The sequence below is a fragment of the Pelecanus crispus genome, chromosome Z, assembly GCF_030463565.1.
Source record: "Pelecanus crispus isolate bPelCri1 chromosome Z, bPelCri1.pri, whole genome shotgun sequence".
NCBI lineage: Eukaryota > Metazoa > Chordata > Aves > Pelecaniformes > Pelecanidae > Pelecanus > Pelecanus crispus.
In genome coordinates, this window is record NC_134676.1 from 10021383 (window position 1) to 10045861 (window position 24479).

General features: G+C 40.1%; 1 protein-coding gene across 1 annotated transcript in view; it reads right to left on the reverse strand.

Annotated features, from left to right (window-relative positions):
* The window catches only part of KIAA1328 (KIAA1328 ortholog), a 173812-nt gene that overhangs the window by 42448 nt on the left and 106885 nt on the right, over positions 1–24479 (reverse strand). The window contains exons 7-8 of the mRNA XM_075726776.1: positions 12788–13473; positions 9859–9954 (exon numbers count right to left, since the gene is read on the reverse strand). Of these exons, the coding sequence (XP_075582891.1) occupies positions 9859–9954; positions 12788–13473 (782 nt within the window). The remainder of the gene's footprint in view (positions 1–9858; positions 9955–12787; positions 13474–24479) is intronic.

Here is a 24479-nt window from a genome sequence, read left to right on the forward strand (position 1 = left end):
GCCATCAGAGGCTCACTGTGTTGGCACAGGCTCAGTCCAGGTATAAGGCACAGCTCTAACATGATGCCAGCACGTCTCCTCACACCACACTGGCTCCCCAGCCAAATGCAAACCTGATGTTTTTTTTGATTCTTGTTTTATAGAGGGACCAAAACCAATGACATGTTAGAACATAGCCAGGTCTGCAACTATAAATGTACATGGCATCCTAAATGCTCCCATACTAGGATCTTTTAAAATCATGTCATACACTATCCCACTTCTGTTGGAAACACCCCTCCTGATGCCTCTTTACACTTCATTGGCCTTTTTTCCATGATTAAAGCACATCTCTGGGATATGGTCACTCTATGATTAAGGAGTATATTAATGATTTACTACTACACTAGTAGTCATCTATACTATATTGCTTAGTAAAATGAAAACACTGAGATTGTTTATTGATCTGCTTTTAAAAAAAATCTTACAGCCCAAAAAGAAGTAAATAGAGACATTAAACTTTGGACTCTACTCAGATTAGTGGATCACAATGCTCAAAAGATCTAGATTTGACAAGGCAGCTCTTGGTAAAGGTTTAAAATACCACTTCTGGCCACTTAAGTGCCTTGAATCCACTGAAGTGACATATTTCATAAAGTGTGTTTGATGGCTAGAGACTAAAAAATCAGGTATTTATTGCAACTGCAATACAGACTTAGACGTCTAACTGAGGGCATACAACTCTAAAACCCATGGCCTGGGCCTCACAAAAACCAACACTAAAGATTTCCTTTCAGTGCATGGATTTTATGTGAATGTGACAGCACCACCAAATATTGACTCAACCAGGATGTTTACGGAACAGATTTACCACTTTTTTGTACTCTTATATTCCGGAAATAGAGAGACATAATAGAATTGAAACCACACAGAAACCATTGCCTTGCTAAGAGGCACGTATCAGTGAGATACATGTTGGTACGCTCTGATATCCAGTATCAAGGCAAGGAAGAAAGGGAAGAGATCCTGGTACAAGGCTGTGTGCAGCGAAGCTGTGGACTCTTCCCAGGCTCTGGGCTCGCAGATCCCTGCCCCTAGAAAGTGAACGTGACAAATACACTATGTACTGTTCTTAGTTCAGATACAAGCAATTCTTGCCATCTTACAGCTACTGCTATTGATCTTAGGTCTTGGAAGTTCATCTTTGCACAAGTTTGTTATAACCTGTTTGGAAATATCTGTCCAGAGCTTGCCACCAGTGCCGCTCTGACACTGTCTTGTGGGTTTAGAGGCTTGCATTATTTGTGTTGCCAAACCATCTCAGCCCTACTGAGTTTACAGACTGTAAATAAATTTAGCCCATCTCTCAGAGACATGACTTTGTCAAAAAGAATGCAAGATGTAGATGGAGATTAAAGGAGCACAAAGTTAAAAAGAAAAAAGGATTAACTACACATCAATCAACAGAAGGTCATGTATTACACAAAGAGATGAAGCCTAGTACTGTTGACAGAAGACTGAAGATACTTGCATATTGTTTTGTTTCAAACTCTCGCATGCGCTAGAAGCCATATATAAACTTTTCTACACAGAACAACTGATGATTTGTCACTGCAGGTGATTTACAGTACTTGTCTCCCTAGGTTACTGGTGATATCTTTTGAGTATGATTTAGATTTTAGGTGGATTTACTGGGCAGAGAGCATCGTTGTGGTCAGTGGAAAGAGATGGATTAGTTTGGACCTCATCAAATTAGGACTGGGGGTAGGAAGGAAAAAAGCACTCTGAAAATCTGAAAAAAAACCCTCTGAAAAAACTGTGAACCAGAAAAAGGTCTCAAAGACGTAAAATGTTGTACAGGAAAGATGCAGTCAGAACAGACAGAGAGAGGCAGGAGTCACCATGATGTGACTCAGCGGTTCCAAAAGTCAGAAAGAGTTAAGCAATGTGATAGGAACACGTGGCCAAAAGTTCATGCAACACCCAAAATGACATTAAGTCTCATGTAACTGAAGGAGTAAAAAACAGAAGGTGGTAGATATGAATAAAACAAATTAAAAAAAAGAAAAAAAGAAGCTTTGTCACTTTCTGCAGAGCCCTGTAGTCTGATACAGTAGACAACTGGCCTTCGAAGGAGGGTTTCAGAGAAGCAACGGTGACAAGACCTGAATAAGCAGCCAAGATACCCACTTGGAAAACTTATTTTGAAGGAGGGGAATGAATACTTAGCTGTCAAAGAAAACTTTACAGTAGTCAAGGTGCAAGATGAAGGACTAGAGCAAGGGGTAGTGTTTTAACTGTTGACACACTGAAGGGATGTGTTTGCTGCAAAGGAGAAGATAGCTGCAATAGCTGTCAGCAGCCCAGATGCGTATGGAGAAGAGTGACCCCAAGGTTACGAGTCTGAGTGACAGGGAGGATGTGGCGTTATCAAAATCAGAAGTGAAGAGAGATTCGGAAGAAAAAGTAAGGAGTTCTGTTTTGGCCAGATTAGGAATGATCTGAAGGCAAAACAACCAGGATTATGTGTCAGGGAGGCAGTCAGATACGCAAGACTAGATGGAACAGAGCAGAGGGTTTAAGAGTTATTGGCAGAGAGATGATAGCCAAATCCGTGTAACTGGATGTTGTCATCCAGGGACATGCATACAGAAATCTCCAAGCAAATCAAGGAGTAACTAAATCCCTTCCCTGCCACCTCACAGAGGTTCCTACCTAGTTCCAAAAGAAATCATCTAAAATAGTGCTGCAAAAACATGCACAAAAAACCCTGTCTCTCCATGAAATCTAAAGATCATACTGTTTCTAAAATTAGGGCAACCACTAAATGAAAGTTAACCCGAAAAATAACTTTAGCTAAACTTCAGGTCACATGCATTTAATATAATGAGATGAAGAATATGAAAAGGCCATTCATAATGGAATTCATTGAGTTAGGAATGCCATGGTTAGCTGCCTTATAACATATAATTAATGATCCTATAAAAATCCAGCAGTACGAACTCTCCCGGCTGCCCGCAGAACTGTTCTTTATGCTGGGTAGGGCAAGCAAGCATCTGCTTCCACAAATACTGCCCTTTGAGAAGCTGAAAAGCTTTTTTTCCCCTACTCCATCAGGGACCACACTGCCATTTCCATGACACGCTGAGCTTTGAACCGTTACCCAAATCAGACTATAGCATTTGGCAACCCAGTACACATCTGTCATGATAGACTGGTTATTGGAGAAATGTTAAAGTCATTAACTTTTTTCCATTGCTTCTCATACCCCACCTTCCTCTAGATTATTTATAATCCCCACTAAACCCACCCTCTGTTTATAGTCTTTTAATACAACAGAGAAATATCTACTGTCTGGAGAGCTGTCTTGCCTTATACCACTCCCAACCATTTGGTACAACAAAAGATGTTCTCTCTCCATCAAAAGGCCTGATCCCTCCTGAAGCCTGGATGCTCAGATTCAAGGTTAAAGGATTAAGGCCTGAAGCGTTGAGTACCAGAGGAAAGGAAGCCAAATATCAAAAGAAACACAAAAATCAATCCTCTTCACTGCAGGAGCAGTGTGAAGAACAAATCAGCTGGGCTGAATCTAAAATTTTCTCTGCGTGGCTCTCAAAAATTAGCACTGTTATAAACATAATGGGTAGTTCTGCAAAGTCTCAGCACCCATGCAAAGCCACAGAGTTCAGCCCAACACACCAGTACAGCCTGGAAAGTTTTATGTCAGAATAATTCAGTGGCAGATACACAAAGTCCACTTCAAAGAAAGTGAGAGCTGGAACGCAAGCGAGAGCACGCATGCCGTTATCTTTATATGTAGTCTGTATATCTGCAAGAGGCAGAATTTAACATTTACTGGAGTTTGCCTCTTACTTCAATTCTCTGTGTGCTGAAGTGCAGCCAAGGTCACGGGAGGGGTGGGGGAGTGGGTTTTATCTTAGTGCAGCTGCGATCATGGTCAGAACAGCAGGGTACAGAGGATTTCTTGCTTAACTTTGTAATACCAATAGCTTTTGTTCTTAGTCCTGCCCTATCAGTTCTGATATAAGCTTTTAAATGGCGTGAAAGTTGTGCAGGTGGGTTTTAAGTCTGCTAATTTAAAACTACCTTCCAGAACATTTTATAAGATTTTTCTTAACTTTTCCAACTCACAAATTTCTGGGACATATGAATATCTAGATTAAACATCATTTTCTCTCCATCCAAGATTACATATAAAAATAAAAAGTAACAAAATGATACATCTGAAAAAGTAATCCACTCCAATTTATAAAAATAGAATTCAGGTTTTCAAAATTCAATTCAAGCAGTAAACTAACAGTGTCTACATTTCACTGTAAAGGAGGCATCTGCAAATGACTTGCAAAAACGTCTCTCACTCTCTGCAAGTGTTGGCAAGGAACAAACTCCTTCAGGAGATGCATGAATTTTAAATATTTCAACCAAAAGAAAAAAAATCTCCAAGCATTTTTAGTGGTGGTATGTGATATTAGAGAACTATACCCATGCAGAAGACTGGCAGGAAATGCAAGTTCTGTGAAAATACCAAAGCACTCAAGTTTTAGCAAGCCTGTTTTCACTGACTGCCATCCTATGCTTAGCAGTGTTTCTAACACCAGAGTTCCTGTGTTTTTTGAAGATCTCACCTACAGGTTGGCTCCATCTGCCTACGGAAACTACTTACGGTATCTCCCACTTGCATCTTATACCTCAAGTCTATCAGTAGACTTCCTGCTCAAGGTTACTTTGGACTGTAATGGCAATTATGTAATACTGCTGTGTGCAGCATACGTGATCATGAGAACAGAATCAGCATAAGTCAGGTAAATGTAAGACAGGCAGCTCCAAAACCCTGTCGCAGTTGAAAGTAAACCTGAAAATGAGATTAGTGAAGCAACCAAGTCAGTGGAAATGAACTCCTCGCTCCCCAGTCTGATAGGGATCACTGCCTACCTTAAAGTGGGGGGGAGGAAGCACGCATTGATATATGTAAAAAATTGCCACACACCCCCATTCGGCAATAAGCTTTTAGTAACCACATCAAAACAAAAGCCTTCAGCCTGCACAAGAAAACCTAATACCTTCAGAGTCTTCATGTGGCACTAATGAAGCAAAAATGTATATCTAACTCCGACTATACTCTCCCATTACGTCGCAACAGACTCCAGCAGCCATCTGTTGGAGGAATGCTGTGCCTATATACAGCCAGACAACGCCACAAGAGAAAGAAAAAGTCCTATCTGTACCTAATTCAGCATTTGCACTACTGGCAGATCTGCAAGCACTTTTTTTACTGGCCAAACAAGTGTTCGCTCCATAAATATCCTATCTAAAAATGATACAAACTTCAATGTAAAATTATCTGGAACAAGAAAGTAACTTGGGTGTTAAAAGGAACGCTAACAAGTGGGTAAGCAGCTTCCAGATACACAGATTTTATGGGCCATTTGCAAGCACAGTTGATTTCAGCCCGATTTAATGTGACAGTCTGCCAAAACAGCAAATAGATGAAAAAAATCCCAACAAACTGTATTCAGTATACTCCTAAAAGTTGGCCAAGTACAATATAGATGCACCTCGAGAGATCAAGGACAACTCATAGATGAACTGAAGACTGGGAGATCTTGGCCAACGAGCCAGCTGTGGCAGTGGTGATGGTTTCTACTGCAGAGGCTCCGGACAAGAGTAACAGGAGGTGATGCATGCCCACATGAAGAACAACTGACAAGAAAACTCCAAATAGGAAACAAAATGGGTACTACCAATCCACCAGTTTTTAAATATCAGTTCCCTTCAAAAATGGCAGTAATGGGGCCAGCACAAGTCAGGTCAGAGGTGGCAGAGACTTGTGATTGCATGTGATTTTTATTTTATTTTTAAATTAGCTGGAGGTGGGGATTGTGTGAACAAACCAGGATATGCCTGGGACAGCAGAGGGAGCTGCGAGTCTGTGTTCCTCTGCACGTCTTTAATTGCATTGAATATTTGGGCAAAAACACAGAAGTATGCTTGCACATCACCATAGGAAGATGCCTGCATGTCTAACAAGCCACAAAAAAAATAGAGTTCATAACAAGGCATTAAACAAGGAGCAAGAAATAATTGTCACCTTCTCTCACAAGATAATAAAAATAGTTACACCATAAACATAAAAATCTTCTAAAAGACCCCTGACAGCATTCCCTCCTGGAAATTATCACCATAGCAATGAGCATTCAAACAGGGGGAAAGTACTGCTGGATTCTGTGTTTGATATTTTCAACGAACTAAAAATACAAACTTGAAAAAAAAAACACATGGGTGATACAGAATGAAGCACGCAAACATAAGAAGCCTTCAATGAAATTAAAGGTGGCAAATTCCAGCAGCAAGTCTTTAACACTCCAGGAAAGAAATCCTTTAACCAGGTAACATACACTGAAAGAGTGCCTGCAGATAACTGTAAACCCACCCGATGGCTGCTGTATCCAACAATTTCTATTTACAACATTTTGCACAGGTCAGTGTAGAGGTGCAGTGGCAATATTGTGTGAAATTTGAAGAAAAGGTGCATGTTAGAAAGAAGGCAGTAGAAAGCTGTACCGGCAGAGCTGTATAGGAAACCTAAGAATCAGAAAAGCAGGAAACCTTGTATATTACGATTTGGGCACACAGCTGAGCTCTGGGGAGTGGTACTTGCAAAGTAGCAAGCTGTATCTTCTCTAGTTGGTGCTATTAAACAGGTCTCATTTCCATGACATTCAGACCCAAAGTTAAGATTAAATAAAGGAGAGAAGAGTGGATTGTTTTAAAATTCCTCTCCCAGATGCAGACGTCGGGAGCACACACAAAAGCAGGTGCCGGGTGTATTGATCCCACTGAATATGCACGGAGTGGGTACTTGAGCATGTACCAAGCATCTGTGCCTGGGAGATGGAAAGCACTTTGTAAAAGGCTGTTTTATGCTAAACAAATGCATCAGGTTATGTTTTTATTTTGAATATTTTAAAGCATCTTGCACACTGGGGCAGACTTGAAAAGAAATTATACAGACAACCAGACAACTTGCCATTAATTGTAAAAGTTACTATCTCCATAGCTGAAAATTGGCTGTGGGATCACTTAGGAGCACTCCAAGCTACTGAAAACCATCCTCAATAAAACCTGCTCTGACTGCTGCACCTTAGAGAACTGGAGATCCTGCATGTGATGACTCTACAGGTCCCACGCGCCGGCCCAGATGCAAGCAGGCGAAGGGACAGACACATTTCTGCCCAACAGCTCCTCAACATAGCCAGCAGGGAAGTGACAAGTTCAACACCGCAAATTCATACCGGGACCATCCAAAGAGGCTAAGATGGACAACGCTTCCTGACCTTGATAATGAAAAAACTATAATGGCACATTTAGAAGAGAAAATGAAACAGGCATCCATTAGAAAATTTGGCTATAGCCCGCAGTAGTCCCCAAGGTAAAAGTCTTCCTTTTCACAGACAGACAATGACCAAAATTTGTATCAGAAATCAAACTCTGTGCTGTATTTGCTCGTGGAATTTTTTTTTCCTTTTTCAAGGAGGGAAAAAATTAATCCCTACAGGAGATGACAAGATGCCTTTTAAAGTACATATCTCATTTCTGACTACAATTACCTTTCAATAGCCTGGCACAGCTGCACACTCCTATTTGTTTTTTGTTTTTCATTAAGGGCTCCTCTATTATTTGTACCCATCCTATAGCATTTATGCCTGGCAGTGATGCACATTCCCTTGCCTACGATTCTTCCCACAGATAGCAGAGAATAAATTGCAATTAGATTTTCGTAATTGTAGATAATTAACTCAAAATGAGCTGTTAATTATAAAAAACCCTATGTTTTTCAGTTCTTGATTATATTATTTATTTTACTTCTAAACTCCAATACTTCACTTCAGCAAGCTTAGTATTTTAAAGGACTTTCATAATTTCCTTTAAAATACCAGGATATTTTTAAGCCAAGTTTTACTTATTTGAAGACTGACATCAAGTTTCATGCTGTGAGGTTTGCTTAGAGGAGCTCTCATGTATGAACTGGAAGTCAGAGAGGGCTGGTTTTCCATTAGGGTTCTGATAGCATTTGCTGTAACGAACCATTTGGCAGGTCAATTAAAAAACAATTAATAAAAAAACCACACACCCTCCAAAAAAACCCCAAAAAACAAAAAAGAGACTGTTAAAAAAGGATGTATTCCTACAAGCTCTTCATCCTTTCTAAGCTCTAGCTACACACTTAAACACCCTCAATACTGAAGAAAACATCACTTATATATTCAAATGCATAAAAGAGACAAATGGACTTGTCTTCCTTAGCCGCTTTCAGGCTTACATTAGAGTAAATTATTTAGGGAGCATTCATCTGGTAACCTTTGCAAAACTGAAGATGGCATATAGGAAGAAAAACTTCAAAGTGTTTTGCTGCCAAACTTTGGAACCAGCTGGCATGGCAACTTGACACTGCACAACACATATTAACGTTGAAAAATTACAGTAAATTAAACCAGGGGAATGAAGAGAGGGTGGGGAACCTTTTGAAATCTGGAACTCTCATTTTGTTAACGGCACAGGTTTGCTTCATTTTCCCTGCTAGGCTATGTAGATTTTTGCAGGTTTTTGATAAACTGTTGCCAAGATGCCCTACAGATGTTCTAGGATACGTTTTTCCTCCAAGGGGCTTAATGCTACTGGATCTTAAACATATCATGACTCTTCATCTCTTTTGTTACAGTGATCAGACTCTGATCACTTCAGTCTGTATGAAAATGAAACAAAAAAGCATCAGAATACAATGAGCATATGCCGGTAACTCATAGCAGCCAAACACCTGGTTAAGGAATGAAGTATTCCAAGGAAAACTCCTGTTGTTCTGGAGAAAGAAGTCTTACCCCTTTTCAGTGAAGAGGGATCTCAAAAAAATAAAATCAGTATCACTTGAGGGTAAAAAAAAAAAAGTAAGTATCGGACCTTTAGTTTATAAATAAATTAACAGTTCTTCCAGTATTCTCATAACGGACAGAAAAGCTTATTATTTTAAAGTCTACTCTTGTCACTAAAGAAGGGGCCATTCAAAGAACAGCTGCTCTTCTTGTGCACCAAATGGGATACTGTGGTGAAAAGAACAGATATAGTTAAAGCACAGAACAAGAAGCTGTTACTTCATAAGAAACGGAGAAAAACCCTGTCAAATCCACAGTTTTTATTTGTTGCTTTTCTAATAAGCCTGAATCTTCTTCCAGTGGTAACAGGAAATGAGACAGTGGGACAGAAAGGAAACACGATAATATATTGATTCAAGTTTTAAATAGCATGCAAAATGGAGATAAAGAGCTAAATACTGGCTTAACTCTACTTCCAGTTATTTCACTGGTAGTTTGAGGTGATCACACTGAAGCAGAGGTGCAACACAACATTGTTTAAAAAACAAGTAACTCTCACCAATTGTAAAAGATCATTTCTGTCTGGGCGTTAAAGGATAACGTATTTTTTACATCAGGTCCAAATTAAGACTAAAGCGATATTCTGATCTTAATTGAAAAAATAACAAGCAGTACCTAGAAAAAAGAACAAAAGCTAAGATTTTGAAAAAAACTCCATTCTGCACTGGGCTAGGTTAGTGTCCTTAAGAGATGACACACAAAACCTGAGACCTCTACAGGAAGTCAACCCCTAAACCTTGAGTAATAAAAGATCAGCATAACTATTGATTTGACTCATAAAATGCAACAGCCAATGAATTTTACCTTTCCTGCAGAAAAAAGCTCTTAATCTGAAACAAACACATGAACAAATACACTTGGCAGCTAACAGCACACTGTCAAGAAGATATACCGACACTGTGAAGTACTTAGAAGTGAAGAAAGAAATTACCTTAGGCCCATGCTGTTGCCGTTCATCATCAGAGCAAGTTCTCCAGGTGCTTCATCAATGGGCACATCCTCTGAACCTGGTACGTGGCCTCTAAACCTGAAAAAGCAGAGTTAGCTGGTTTTGCAGCTGCGCAAATCACAACACCAGGAACTTGCCACAAAAAGGTGAGCTGTCTGTCTACAAACAGGGCACTTAATCACATTAATGCAGAAGCTTTCACAACTGTTTTCATACTTTTAGATACACTTTTGTAGATCTGTATTTGGAAGGCTGACTTAATGTCCAGTGCCTTTGCTCCTAAGGGTTTCTACTGGGAAAAAGGTTAGAAAAATTTCATTTCCTGATTTCCAAGGACCTGCTCCCTTTAGAAAATGGTCACAGTATCCAATAACAAACATCCCTATTGGGCTCAGATTACAGCTCCAGCAGCACCAGAGCTCAAAGGCATCCTGTGTTAACTCCATAAAATGTAGAATTCATTTCAGATGGTTGTGTCTCCCAAAACTATGGGCCCATAGATGATGCTCCATTTTTAATAGCTACCCTACCTTTTTTTTTCTCTCCAATGAAGATAGAAAGTCAACAATAGAGGTAATTCTCCCTTTTTATTTGAATAAAATTCCTGTTTCCAGGATTTACCCATATTTGTCTACTCTGGTGTGGTTGGCATCAGGAGGAGTCACTGAACTGCCCCTTTCCCTGTACACACACCATCTTTGATAGCCAAGCAACTATTTCACACAGAGAGAAACTACAACCTGGAAGTACTATGCTCGCTTGAGGCTAAATAGGGAAATGTGGGATATTAAAATGGATTTATGTAACTCTGCAGGAGTGGCCAAAAAAGGATCAATTCAAACTTTTGCTAAAAGAGCACAAGAGTTAACAGCCAATAATTACAAATGGTCAGACCTTTTACTTGTCATTCAGTGACAATACTTTCAGCAGCTGAGAATGGACTTTAACCAGCACTCCACACATGCAGAAGGACAGACAAAAACAAACACTATCTGGAAATAGATTTTTGTTGCATTGTTTTTTTAAACTGTCATGATATTAAGATATGAACTAGGTTAAGAGCCTCCTGACAAGCAAAGGGTATTTTGAGCTTAGCTAAACAAATTTTTATTGTTTGTAGTATATAAAATTACCCTGTTACCAAGTGTAAAAGTGAATTTTGCACCTTGAACTGAAACAGAACTGTGATGCCTCAGAGATTTACCTGTAAATATCAAACATTTAATTCTAAAGAGACTGAATATTTTAAAGAGCAAGCACGCTATATTCTAGTTGCTTTTCATAGAGAGAATATGGCAAATGTGCTTTCACCTAATACCTCTGAAAAGAGATCGCAAAAATACTGAGCCCTCAGATTGATCATATATGATTTTCTTTCACAGAATTCCTTATAACTAGAGCTCTGTAAACCATGAAGCTTTTTTCAGAAAAAAATGGCTAAAATAGACATAATGGCATTAACAAGCACATCGTTATATACCTATGGTCCATTTTTTTCTGGGCTTATGATGCCTTAAATGCTGAAAAATATCCATTAGAAACAAAAACATCAACTCTGTATGTCCTTCATATCCTACTTGTTTTTCATTAGAGGGATGTATGCATAGAATTAAGGTATTTGATGATTAAGAATCCATCTGTTCCTACTTAATTCTCACATGAAGTCATAATCCTTTGCTTGTGACCTCAGTCATTTTCAACACACACAATTGTGATTGCTTTTAAAGACAGGCAGTTTTAAAGCCACATAGACACATTATTTTCAACCTAAGCCACAATCCAAGATAACAAACAAAAGACCACCTACAGTATTCTCTTTCAGAGTTTGAAAAGTAACCAGGGGGCTGGGATTAAGAAGAGAAACTGATATATTCCTCCATGGTGGTTATGATACGTGAATATAGGAAGCGGGTTGTAACACAGGCTCCCACGGGATGCTGTCAGCAGCTGCCATATTAAAACTGTATCAAAATAAGCATCCTTGTGAAACCCTCCTATTGCTTCTTCTAAAAGACTGCTAGATTTTTCCCCACTGTTCACTTCCTAATGCTGAAATGTTAGTACTCAACTGAGTTACACTGGCTAATTCAACTTGCTTTAACCTGCTCCCTTTCATTGCTCCTCTCCACTCTAGTAACGTGATACGAATAAAAGTTTCTCCCTCTTTTCCAGACTCCCCATTTACACTGTCAGGAAGGCGATATCTCACCTTCTGCAACAAGCTCACAGGCCTTTCAGGGCCTCTCAAGCCACATTCCGTATTTCTACAGTTATTGCCTTTCCCTTCTTTTAGTTTTTAAGCATGTCTTCTGCCTTAGTCTTGGCATTCTCCCATCCACAAAGATCACTGGAAAGAAAATGTCCTCACTACACAGGGCTCCCTTCCTTTTCCATACATATATATGGAAAAAATACATATATTCAATATATATATAAAATGATCTCCCTGTTTTCTGTAAAACACACTTCTTCCAGTCCCTACATAGGAAGCTGCAATATTTCAAAACTGACCTCTCCAAGGAAAGAAGGGGGAATGCCACATCTATGTCATCCATGCTCACACTGCTCTCTTGTCAAATATCTGTTTTCCTTGAAGTGCCTGCACTAAGATCAGCCTCCAATTTTCTTCTACTGCTCCTCTTTTCCTACCTGGTCTTTTAGCACTGCTTTTCTTGTGCTTTTCTTTCTACCACATACTGTTTTCCTGTGCTGCTTTCCACAGCTGTCATGCTGTTTCCCAACAGTATATGCTAGTATACTAAAAAGTCTCCTCTCCTCTAAATCACTGTTAGACAGAATTTGTGCCACAGGTATTGCCTATCTTATCAGTTCCATTCTCCCACTTTAACTATTGCCCATGTCTTCATTAGAAATTTTAGATCTTTTTTTTAACTGTAAGTCTCAAAATCACCTGTTATAATCCATACGGGACTGGTGTAGTTGCTGTTGTTTTAGGAGCAGTTTTGCTTCTTGCTTAGCCAACAAATGTTGGAGTCGTTCCTTTTCAATTTCCAGCTCCATTTTCTGCAGAAGCAGCTTCTGCCTTCTTTCTTCATACAACCTTTTAGCCTGCTCTGTTTCTTTAGGCCCTGAGTCCACGCTGTCATTCAGCCCAGAAACTCCAGAGCACCTAGAATAATCACAGGTTTTGTGAACTGGCCCAGGGTGTCTTCTAGGTAGCTGGCTGACATGGTGGCTCTCTTGCACGCTCCCTGAGCTCCCTACATGCCTGCAGGCACAACCGTGACTCACTTGCTGAGGGCATGGGCTCTGAAATTCATTTGCTTTCTGGTCCATCTCCTGAGCTGGTTTTACACGATGAGGGCTCCTCTGCTTGGCTGGGGAAATCATATTGTTACACTTTCTGTGCAAGCCATTTTCTACCGGATATTCCTTCAGACACTTCTGATAGTTGTAATGGATTTCAGTCCCGTGATTCTGATTATTCCTGCAAGGCTGAAATGATGCAACACGGGCTGGGCTTCCAGCCTTTGATGCTCTACTGTTCTTATAGAAAGTTTGAGGTCCCCCAATACCCAAGTAGGAACCATCTAGCTCCAGAGATGGTTGTTGGCATGAGCTCTTCGTACTGGATACCTGCAATAAGAGAAACAGTTTCCTGTGAATTACCAAAATTTATCTTTGCTCATTAATTTCGCTTGGTAAATGTGTTCTGTCAGAAGCAGACTTGCTGCATCATGCTGATGGACATACAGCAAAACCCAAGAAAATATTTATCAGAAGATAGACACGAATCTGCTATCAAATCTACATTTCATTCCATCTACACAAGTGTAATAAATGTAAAACTACTGCCTGCAGGATCCTTAGCATAAAATGAGTCGCTTCAGAGTATCAAGTAGTTGTGAGCATCTAGGGTTACATAAAATCAACTTGAAGAGTGGCAAAAAACATTAAATGTTAATGTTTGAAAATGTTTAATTTTGAATACCGAGCCAAAAAATCCATTCAGCCACTATAAATACTCTTTGATTGGCCATTACACAGCAGGAGATTTGATGTAAAACATTTCACCTTGCACTGAATGGGATATTACTTACTGCTGGAAATTTGATGAGAGTTTTTGAAATATCTTTACAGAAACACAGATAAAACCCAACTACTTTCTGTAAAAAATGGTTGTACATCAAAAGCTGTCATTTAAATACAAAACATGTTTAAATTCAGCTATAAACCTAAGTGATTTTTCAATTAAGCTGGGCAAGTGATTATACTCTGATAAAACTCTGAGAAAGAAAGCAACTGTAATTCACATTTGTCAAGCCAGTGCAAGCAAATTCTACTGGTTTTGTTATACTCATGGATATTATGTAACAGACATCAAAATCCTACTTACATCCTGGAGTATCTTTGCCCTACGGTTCATCTAGGCAGTTTAGCATTTGAGTTTTTATGCACATCAGAACAGCAGTGAATCAGGCACTCGCATTTCTTTTGCTAGACCTGTGCATTAATTTCAGTAACATACCGAATTTCAACTCCTGCAGCCTTTGGGACCTTTCACAAAGATCTAATTTTTTAATTACATTAGCCAGCTTTGTTAATGATAACAAAACCACTGCAGTGAAAGTGATTTAGCAGGGAAATTTGGTATCCACTGATGGAAAGAAAAGTATTATCTGTACTCTGGCAATGCTCACAATAGACAGGTATTGTCCACATAGAGTGGATGACAGTCAGCAAGCCCCAAAACACTGGAACTTAGGAATGCAAGGAAGCATCCAGAAATGATTAGGAGAGAGATATAATCCAAATCTATGCAGTGTTTATATGTATAATTTAAATTCTTTTTTATAAATAAACAAAATACCAAATATATTCTGCTGTCCTTCAAGACAACCAATTACAAGTTTCTTGTAGACTTCACAGAATGTAAATTAACATGGATTAGCACCTGAATACTGATATTTTATTATTTCCAGTTTTGTAGATACAAATATATCCTCTCTGCCATGTGATTGAAAGCCAAAGATGTCATGTTTTGCCCCAAAGGGCCCACTGAGTTGGAGGCGTTTGCATTAATGTCAGTGCTAAATGTCTGAGGAAAGTCTGGTGCTTGGGCTGGGTGAAAAGTGCAGGACATTAAAATATTTTAAAGTCAGAGGGGCTGGCAGGGCAACTGAGCAGAAATGCAACATGCTGCCAAAAAGATGGAGTTTTGTTATTTATTTTTGTACTGTGCCACCCTTGTCTGCAATATTTTCTAGACAAATAAAGGCTACAGAGCCCTTTTAATCTAAATTAGACAATACATAAAGGGATGACCAGCAACAGGAAGAAATATTACAGAAAAGGGAAAGTAAAAGAATCCTGTGGTTACACGCTATCTCGTTTCCCACCTCACCTGCTTCTGCTAGCATAGCATTTAGGGCACCAACAGAAAGAGGCTTTCAAGGCGGCCAGTTCCCCAGCCCCCTAGGACAGGAGAAGATAGCAGACCTGAAGGTATTCTTACAGGATGCTATCAGAGCTGGCAGCTTAGGGTGGTCTACAGAAAGCATACACCTACCCTTCTGCAGCTCATAAACAGAAGTAAAAAGGAACAAAAAGACTGAAAAGATGAAATAACTGAGAATTTCTTTATTTTAGGAGTTTGTTTTATTGACTGAAGAGACAAGAGAATGTTAAGAAATCTAAGCACACAAATGCAGATGGTACAAAATAATCATCAGGAGCAGGTTTAAGAATAAAGGCCTACATCACAAATTAACTTCACGGCTGAGACTCTATTAAGCGTCTCTGAAGGCCCTAAAAGAGAGGTACCAGTTAGCATTTGTTGACCTTGGGCGCCATTAAGTCTGCCCTGATGGTCTCAGAAATGGCATTGACATTTAAAGACTTCATAACAAGGCAGAGAAACTTTAATGTTATTTCACTGTTACAATATGTTTGCAGGGGGGAAAATTCTCATTAATGTCATTGAATGCAAGTGGGGTTTTTTTATTCCTTTAGAAGAAGGAGGTCATGTTAGGCAGAAGACTGAGTTCCAACATGCCTTTGACAGCTACTCAGTACTTTGCAGGTCTAACCCCAAAGAAAAATTAACTATTGGGAGTCAGAAGCTAGTCAACAACTTTTTTAGCAATTTGTGGTTTTCTGTTAATGCTTCAATTGAAAACTACAGCTAGATGGTAGAGGCTTCAGGGAAAATGGACCGACATTTACGCTTATGAGGGATCAGAGGAGACCAGAGCATGCCATGACAGATCTGTAAGATGCATGCCAGGTGAAGGGGAAAAGCAAAAAAAAAAAGACTAACCAAAGACCAACCTCCTACTGTGAATCTAAAGACATACAAGCATAAGGAATTGGGTAATTTTCAAGATGAGTTTAAGAAAGATATTGCCTACGGGACACATGGAAACCATGACAGACCATGATAGAACAGCTGTGCTTTCCCCTCTGTGGAGCTCTTCCAGGCTTGCTGTACAGTATTTAAAGATACAACTTCCTTTAACTGAGGCTTAAACAAACAAACTCAGACTGCTCCTTGCAACATATGGAGTTAATAAGACTTGATCAGATGTGAAACTCTTGCATGGAAACAAGGAGATATTAAAAAATAGTTCAAATAATCTTTAGAAGGGTTTAAAGATGAAGACATGTGGGGAGCTTTTGAAATCTTTACTGCAATCCCAGTAATTCTTGTTCAGGGATTCAGAGCAGAGCTTAAACAAACATCCAGTCCTTAAAACTTCCTACAAACAGACAAACAGTGCACCAGTTTTATGCATGCAGCATTATGATCTCTGCAAATTCTTCTTATATGCACCTTGTGTGCTCTGCAGTGTTAATTCACAGCACTGGCAGAGGAGACACATTTACAGACTGACTCCAGCACATGGGGCTTTGTACTGCAAGGGGTGAACTAGTAACTGATCAGATCTTACAATCTCAACACAGGCACGGTCCTGACAGATTTCACTGGTAGCTCGGAATGTACAAAACATGTTTAAGCAACAGGCCAAAATCATTACCTCGAGAAGTCTTGCACTCTGAGGACAAAAGCTAGGGTCCTAGCAAAATGCAGTGCTGTTAACGGTGAACAGTAAAATTCCTACAGAGGGTCAGAGTTTAACCTATAGCACCGGGGTTTGTAGTTTTTAGCTGAACTATATTTGAATACAGAAAAAGAGACAACGAACTAAAATTGTTCTCTGCTGTATCTTGAGAACATTTCTCTAACTTGGATTTTCAGCTCTGGGGTTTCTTTTGGTGGGGTAGAAATGGAGGGAGGAATATGCAGGTTCAGAACTACTCCATTATGCTGATCTGAGCAGGGACCCTGGAGGAAGCCAAGAAGAACAAACAGAAGCAGCAACCAGAGGAGAAATACAGAGATTTAAAGATATTTAAAGATGAAGCAAAAATTTCTAAATGGACAAATGAGAGACTACCATACACAGGGACACCTTAAAGAGCACAGCACATATTAGTGACCTAGCCCTCACTAAGATATACATCCTGAACCTGGAACTACCACACATTGTTGATGTATAGCTCTCATATGAATAAAGCTTTGTTTTGGGTTTGCAGGTCTATCGACAGTGTAAGCACTTGCTCTTGTCACTAGAACGAGGAGAATATATTATAAATAAGCTCAGGTAGGATATCAGGGCAACAGAAATGCCTTTTTAAGAACAATTATTTCAAATGATAGGACTATTTGAAGTGCATTACTTGTGATTAAGGAGCTATTCTTTCCAAGACTCTGTTAGAATTTATCAAGGAGAATGTAAAAAGCTAAAGATTGTAAAGTAAATTAGTAGGATCTACTGAAGTTTATAAATTTTTTTTCTTTAACACATATCATCCTTTATCTACCATACGTAACCTAATATCAGTCATTACAAACTGCCCACATAATAGTTCAGCAACTGTCTCTGTCAGTACCTAAGATAAATACAGTAGATTACTTGGAAGGTAAGCTGACCATTTTTCAAGCAAGAAATAAAGCACCATTTTCAGATGTAATTATGTATAGCTATGATTACCATATTCCGCTGAATAAAACAAGTGGTCTCAAATCAAAGAAACTATGTGAATGACAGTCACAAGCCTCTATTTTTCCTGTAAAAATCTACTGAACTCAATACACTGAACAGGTGTAGCAAAAAAAATAAAAATAATAAAATAGGATCACGTCACAAAAAAGTGAATCTATAGCTGCTAGCTGACAGCAGAAAAACACCTCCTATGTTTGTGTTGCCTCCAATTTTTTTTCTCCTCTTTGTTAAGAGGGTTTGAGCTGGGATGCCAGGTGCACAATAAACCTGCATTCAAAGTGGCATGTGAGCATTTGCTGGCACTCAGCTTTAAGTGTATATTTTGCATTCATAAACATGCCACCCTCCTTCTCCAGCTACACAAATATTGCAGATAATCTCTAACAAATGCTTCCATTTCAGATCAGCAAACCGGTTTTACTCTGGCTGATAAGGCAGTCATTAATAATACAGTGCTCCAAGAAAACTAAAGCGAGGCGCCTGTACGTTGAGTCTTGGAAGTCACTGTGAGCAGAATGCCCATTAAGCCCAAACAGTACCTACATATGGCAGTGCAATACCTGACCACTAAAATTAAGCAAACATGTTTGCTTTCCGAAACAAAACTATATCATCAGACCTGTTTGCACTATAGAAAAATGCCACTATACTAATCTTGACAGTACCAGGTCTAACTATTAACATTCAGTGTGCTGCCAACATTATAAAAACGAAAAATCACAATCTTCTGACTTCAATTTTTTACTTCTGCCCTTTATTTTACTGAAGAATCAGTAGTTCAAGACCTAGATAAATATTTCAAAAACTATACTATTTGTGAGCAGAGCAGGTCACTACCATTTCCCAGTGCATTTGGAGTTCATGTGAAATAAGGGCAGAAGAGTGATGAGCTGCATTTTTAACATGGGCATACACAGAATAGTTGTCTAGCTGATAGAGAATGCGTAATGCAACATCTGCACGGTACACCTTGCCAAAGCCCATCCCAAATAAATGTAGCGCATTCTCCCTAGTGCAATTAACTCTCGTACTCTGGCAGGTTTTGCTAGAAGATCATCAAGGTAGATTACCTTCCAGCATATGAACTAAATACTTACAGGTGTTATATCATCAGTTATTGCTTACAAACTTCTGCATTTAACAAGACATCCAGGCAAATGAATGATCTAATTTATGAATTATTTATAAGAATTTCACAGCATGCTCCTGGCGTCATCCATGGCCTTTTCCAGGTCATATGACACCAATTAGAGCTGAATTTTAAATTATTCAATAACCTGAACTCTCTTGTCATTTAACATATAGATATCAATGCAGTAAACAAGTTAAGTCTAATGGGCCCTGGAGGTTTGTGTTCCTCCGCCCAACAGCAGCAGAGGCTGTATGCTACCACCAGAATAGAAAATAATACAATGCAGCAGTCAAAAACATTTGCAAGGTTTTAATAAGTTATTTTGGCTCCATTAGGGATTTTAGATTAACTTACAAGCACTGAATCTAAAACATATTAAAGTCCTTAGCTATGTGCTTTTAAAACAAAATTAGGACATAGCAAAAGAGCAAGTCTGACACTAACCCTAATTTAGGCCCTTAATTTGAAATGTAGTAGAAATTACGGAGTAAGCAAGATTTACTATGTACAAATCATTACCTTCAGGCTCTCCTACAGTATAGCCAAAAATAGCCCCTCTCCCAACACATATACACGTGTCTGTAAAGATAAGGCTACACAAAGGGAAATGGAAACGTTAATTTAACAGCTATCTGTTGACAGGTATACCTCGCACTCCTCAGCAATTGGGTGGAGAAAGAACCTCCACCATTCTTCTATTCTAACAGCACTGGGGAAACCAGTGCTCTAGAAACCCATCCAGATTTGGGTATCGGCTTCAAGATGCACCACTTCCAAGGGAGGTTTGTACACAGGACCTTTGTAGCACATTATAAAAAAAAGATAGGGAACATAACAGCCTCTGAAACACAAATGCAATAAAAGTCATCTTAAAACCATTGTTTTCCATGATGACTGCAAGAAAAACAAGAAGATAGCAACAGCAAAGGTACCTGAGATGAACACCGCAATTAGATATCTGATTCTGCCTCAGTATAAAGTCTGCAAGAAACACACAGCAAGCATGCGACATCCTGGCTCCACATCAGTTTGCCCTCCAACATCTCACGAACTTGTGAGCATGGCTTCACAACTGAAGGGAGGCATATAGACCCCCTATATAGTGCTGATCTAGCCTAAGAAGTCCAAGGCATATGGTGGAAAACTTTTGAGATTGGGTGCAGCTCAATACAAGCCTAAACTGTGCCTAGCACCAGCTGACTTATTTTTACAGTATCTGTGCCTCATCTTTCTGAATGCTGCTGTAATAAACCCCAGACCCATGCCCGCAGATGATCACTTGCAGACTCCTGTCTTGGAGGACCCATCGATGCCACTCATCTATGCACACATTTCCTTTGCACTCTCACTGCTTTGCAAGGATAAAAAGTTTCCTGAGCTCTATCCAGCAGCAAGAGGAAAAGATGGAAAGGGAGATGTTCAGTTTGTGCTTTTAAACACTAGCAAGAAGTTCTTTAGCTACTGCTGTCAAGATGAAAGCCAAAAAACCAATGATGTTGAGAAAACATCATGCCAAATAAGTAAAAACACACTTATCAAAAATGTCTAGCCCGATTAGGAAGAATAGGATTTAGATAAAAGAACATAACATTGGATTTTTTTTTTTTAGCCCACAACCTTATCATAGGAAGGGGCTGCAAGAGAGCCTTTTTTTTTTCCCCCGAACTTTTTAAGAAAAATAGCAGAGAAGGGGAAAAAAGACAATTGCCTAATCTCACAGCACACATTTTAAGAACACACAAAAATAGCTGTAAGGGATTTTATTTTGATTACCAGCCAGATTTAGTTTCATTCCTATGCTGGGCAGCATTCGATTATTTCACATTAAGGATAGTAACATGTTGGATGATAAGAGGGAAGTTCATACTGGTTTTCATTCAAGAGTAATATCCACCATGTATTTGGTCCTTCAAGGTAACTTTTGCAAAGTTATTTTAAAAAGCAAACAGTTTTCTACTTGGAATCACAAGTTTAGCATATCAGGGGCTACACGTGTTCCTGGCTACTACCAGTCTCTTTAGAATTCAATCAACATTCGGTCCAAAGTCATGCTTTCATAGCTCCAGACACAAGACAAAAGGGCAAATATACCGTGACCCTTCTAAACAGCCCTGATAACTGTGATCAAACAGAAGCCAGATACTTATGTGGATAAGAACGTGTAGAGTTTGAGGCATGAAGATTACCACAGGAGTAGTCATTGAATCAGCATTTGCCAACATGTACCTCACCATGACAATATCACCTTTCCCCTGTTATTTACAGTAGGGATAACTGTGGTACCCATTGGCCAGCTATTGATTTTAAGTAACAGCTGCTGTTCCCTCAGAAAGATTACCAGAAAGTTTTACTTCCCTCAGAAGGTACCTCCTGTAGATTTCCTGGGGTATAGACATAGGCTTTGAAATACCTTTGCTGCACAAAGAAAGAAAAAAAAAGGGATGACATCTGAGAATTAAAAGCATGTTCAGAAGTAGGGACAGTGTTTTGGGGAAAAACAACCAGAAAGTTAGTTAAATAATACAGAATCCACAAGAACAAAAACAGAGAATCTTTTGACTTTAAAAGAGTGGAAAGGTGTGTCCAAGTGAGTGAATTCTGTCAGGAGTGTCCTTGCACTAAGAGCCAGCCAGCATTTAGATTCTGCTAATGATCCCATCTCTGGGAAATAATTCATAAAAAGTAAACAGTAATTTTCATGTGCCTGCCCTTTTGATCTTACATTTGTAGGGAGTATCCTGAGGCTAGCTGTGGGTGCCCCCGTGGCTCTGGCTGATTGACCTCTAATCTGCCCCTCAAGTAATGATCATGCCAAGGAACAACAACACGAGTTGCATGTAAGCAGACATTTCAATGCAGTCCCATTAAAGACAGGCTGACTCACTTCATCTTGTCAAAGAAGCAGCTTCACATAAGAAGAAATAAAAGCTTTTTAGAAGGACTCTTTTATTTTGTAATGATGCTGTTCTTCAGAACAAAAGACTGGAACAAGACTAACATACCAAATTCTGACTGGAACATACCTTTACATTAACTGGCCAAATGCTAGTGCAAGACAGAACAACAGGCAGCCCCATGTTATCTGTTAAATAGTCCTGGTAGCAGAAAATTTAAGAAAATCCTCTAGCAGAATCAAGTCAGAACCACAGTACTTTACCACTCCACATTTCAAAAGAAGTATATATGCCATTTCTTAGACAGCAGTTGTCCAAAGGCTTAGACACCAAATGCTCATGGTCTCATCAGCTTTGAGATCACAGCTTGCGTGCTTTTACCCCACGCTAACCCACAGTAAACACAAGATGGCATATATGAGGTAGCTTATGTCTCTGTCACTAGGAATGAAGCTAAGAGATAAAACGGCCAGTCCAGAGCAGCTGACATGCAGAAACTTGCTGTCATGCCATCATGACTAAATTACCAGGAACAACTTCTTTAAACAAAGGAGTGAGGAAACTACAAATTAACCTGCTAGAGTACATAGAAATGGAAGAAGAGACTATTTCTATTTTGCAGTAATACTGAGAAAACATGTATACTCCCAACGCACTGAAGTGTGCAATGCAACATATAGATGGATGAACTGGTAGATAGGTAGCACTGGAGTTGCTGCCAAGGTGTTTGAAAGGCTGAATCTTCTCTGAAGAGTGGCAGAGCTCCCTTATGGGAGCTCTTATGCTTCCAGTTCCTGCTTCAGTCTTCCCACCGTTAGTTCATATACCCATTTAAGGAGACTGCTGTCAGATTCTCTTGCATGAGCAAGCACTTCATTTCTTATGAGAAGTCAACATCTTAGTTTGATGGACTTCCTACGTAACTTTAAAGTGCAAATGGCACTCTGCAAATGGAAAGGATGCAAACATTTTTGACTAAGAACACATGTAGCTGGAAGTTTTGTGCAAAATACAACCACCCCTGGAGAAGTTCCACCTAAACAGATTCACAGCATGTTGTCTCATAATATGTAACCTAATCTGACACTCTTCACATTGGACAGATGTCCCCTGAGACCTCTGAGCAACAGAGGCAAACTATCTCACTTGCGTCTGGAAGGCTCAGCTCCCTGAACACAAAAATTCAAGGTCCTCTTGGCATGCAGGCTGTAATTTCAGTGAGAAATGAAATGTTTTCTATTTGGCAGGCTTGCAGTATCACAAACAGGTACATAAATTAACTAGTGGAAGATCACAGGAAAAGTTGAATCAAGGAATAGGAGCCAGCATGGAGCAAATAGCAATTTCTCATTCCCTGGGGTAAGCCAGCTGTTTCTTTTTGAAGTCCACCATGAAGATGCTGACTTCAGAATACTCTTGCCACACTTGAAATGCCACTGAGGATGTCCCAGAAGACCTTCCATCTATGGCTGAGACTCCTTAAGAGCCGAGGTGTGGTGGGTTGACCCTGGCTGGATACCAGGTGCCCACCAAAGCTGCTCTATCACTCCCCTCCTCAGACGGACAGGGGAGAGAAAATATAAGGAAAGGCTCATGGGTCGAGATAAGGACAGGGAGATCACTCAGCAATTACCATCACAGGCAAAACAGACTCAGCGTAGGGAAATTAGTTTAATTTTATTACCAATCAAGTAAGAGTAGGATAATGAGAAATAAAAATGAAATCTTAAAACACCTTCCTCCTGGGCTTAACATCACTCCCGATTTCTCTACTTCCTCCCCACCATCAGCGCAGGGGGGCAGGGAATGGGGGTTGCGGTCAGTCCATCACACCTTGTCTCTGCCGCTCCTTCCTCCTCAGGGGAGGACTCCTCACACTCTGCCCCTGCTCCAGCGTGGGGTCCCTCCCACAGGTGACAGCCCTCCATGAACTGCTCCAACATGGGTTCTTCCCATGGGCTGCAGCTCTTCATGAACTCCATGTGGGCTCCTCTCCCCACAGCTCCTGCCAGGAGCCTGCTCCAGCGTGGGCTTCCCACAGGGTCATAGCCTCCTTTGGGCACATCCCCCTGCTCCGGCGTGGGCTCCTCCCTGGGCTCAGGTGGGTCTCTGCTCCCCCATGGGTGCAGGGGCACAGCTGCCTCACCATGGGCTGCACCAGGGGCTGCAGGGGAATCTCTGCTCTGGTGCCTGGAGCACCTCCTGCCCTCCTCCTGCACTGACCTGGGTGTCTGCAGAGTTGTTCCTTTCACATATTCTCACTCTACTCTCCAGCTGCAATTGCACAGGGTTTTTGGTTTTTTCCCCCCTTCTTAACTGTGTTACCCCAGAGGCGCTACCACCATCACTGATGGGCTCGGCCTTGGCCAGCAGCAGGTCTGTCTTGGAGCCGGCTGGTATTGGCTCTACTGGACATGAAGGAAGCTTCTAGCAGCTTCTCACAGAAGCCACCCCTGTAGCCCCCCACTACCAAAACCTTGCCAGCAAACCCTATACCTGAGGTCATTCTGCAGTGGGTTTAATACTGTTGAAGGCAGCACCAGCTGACAG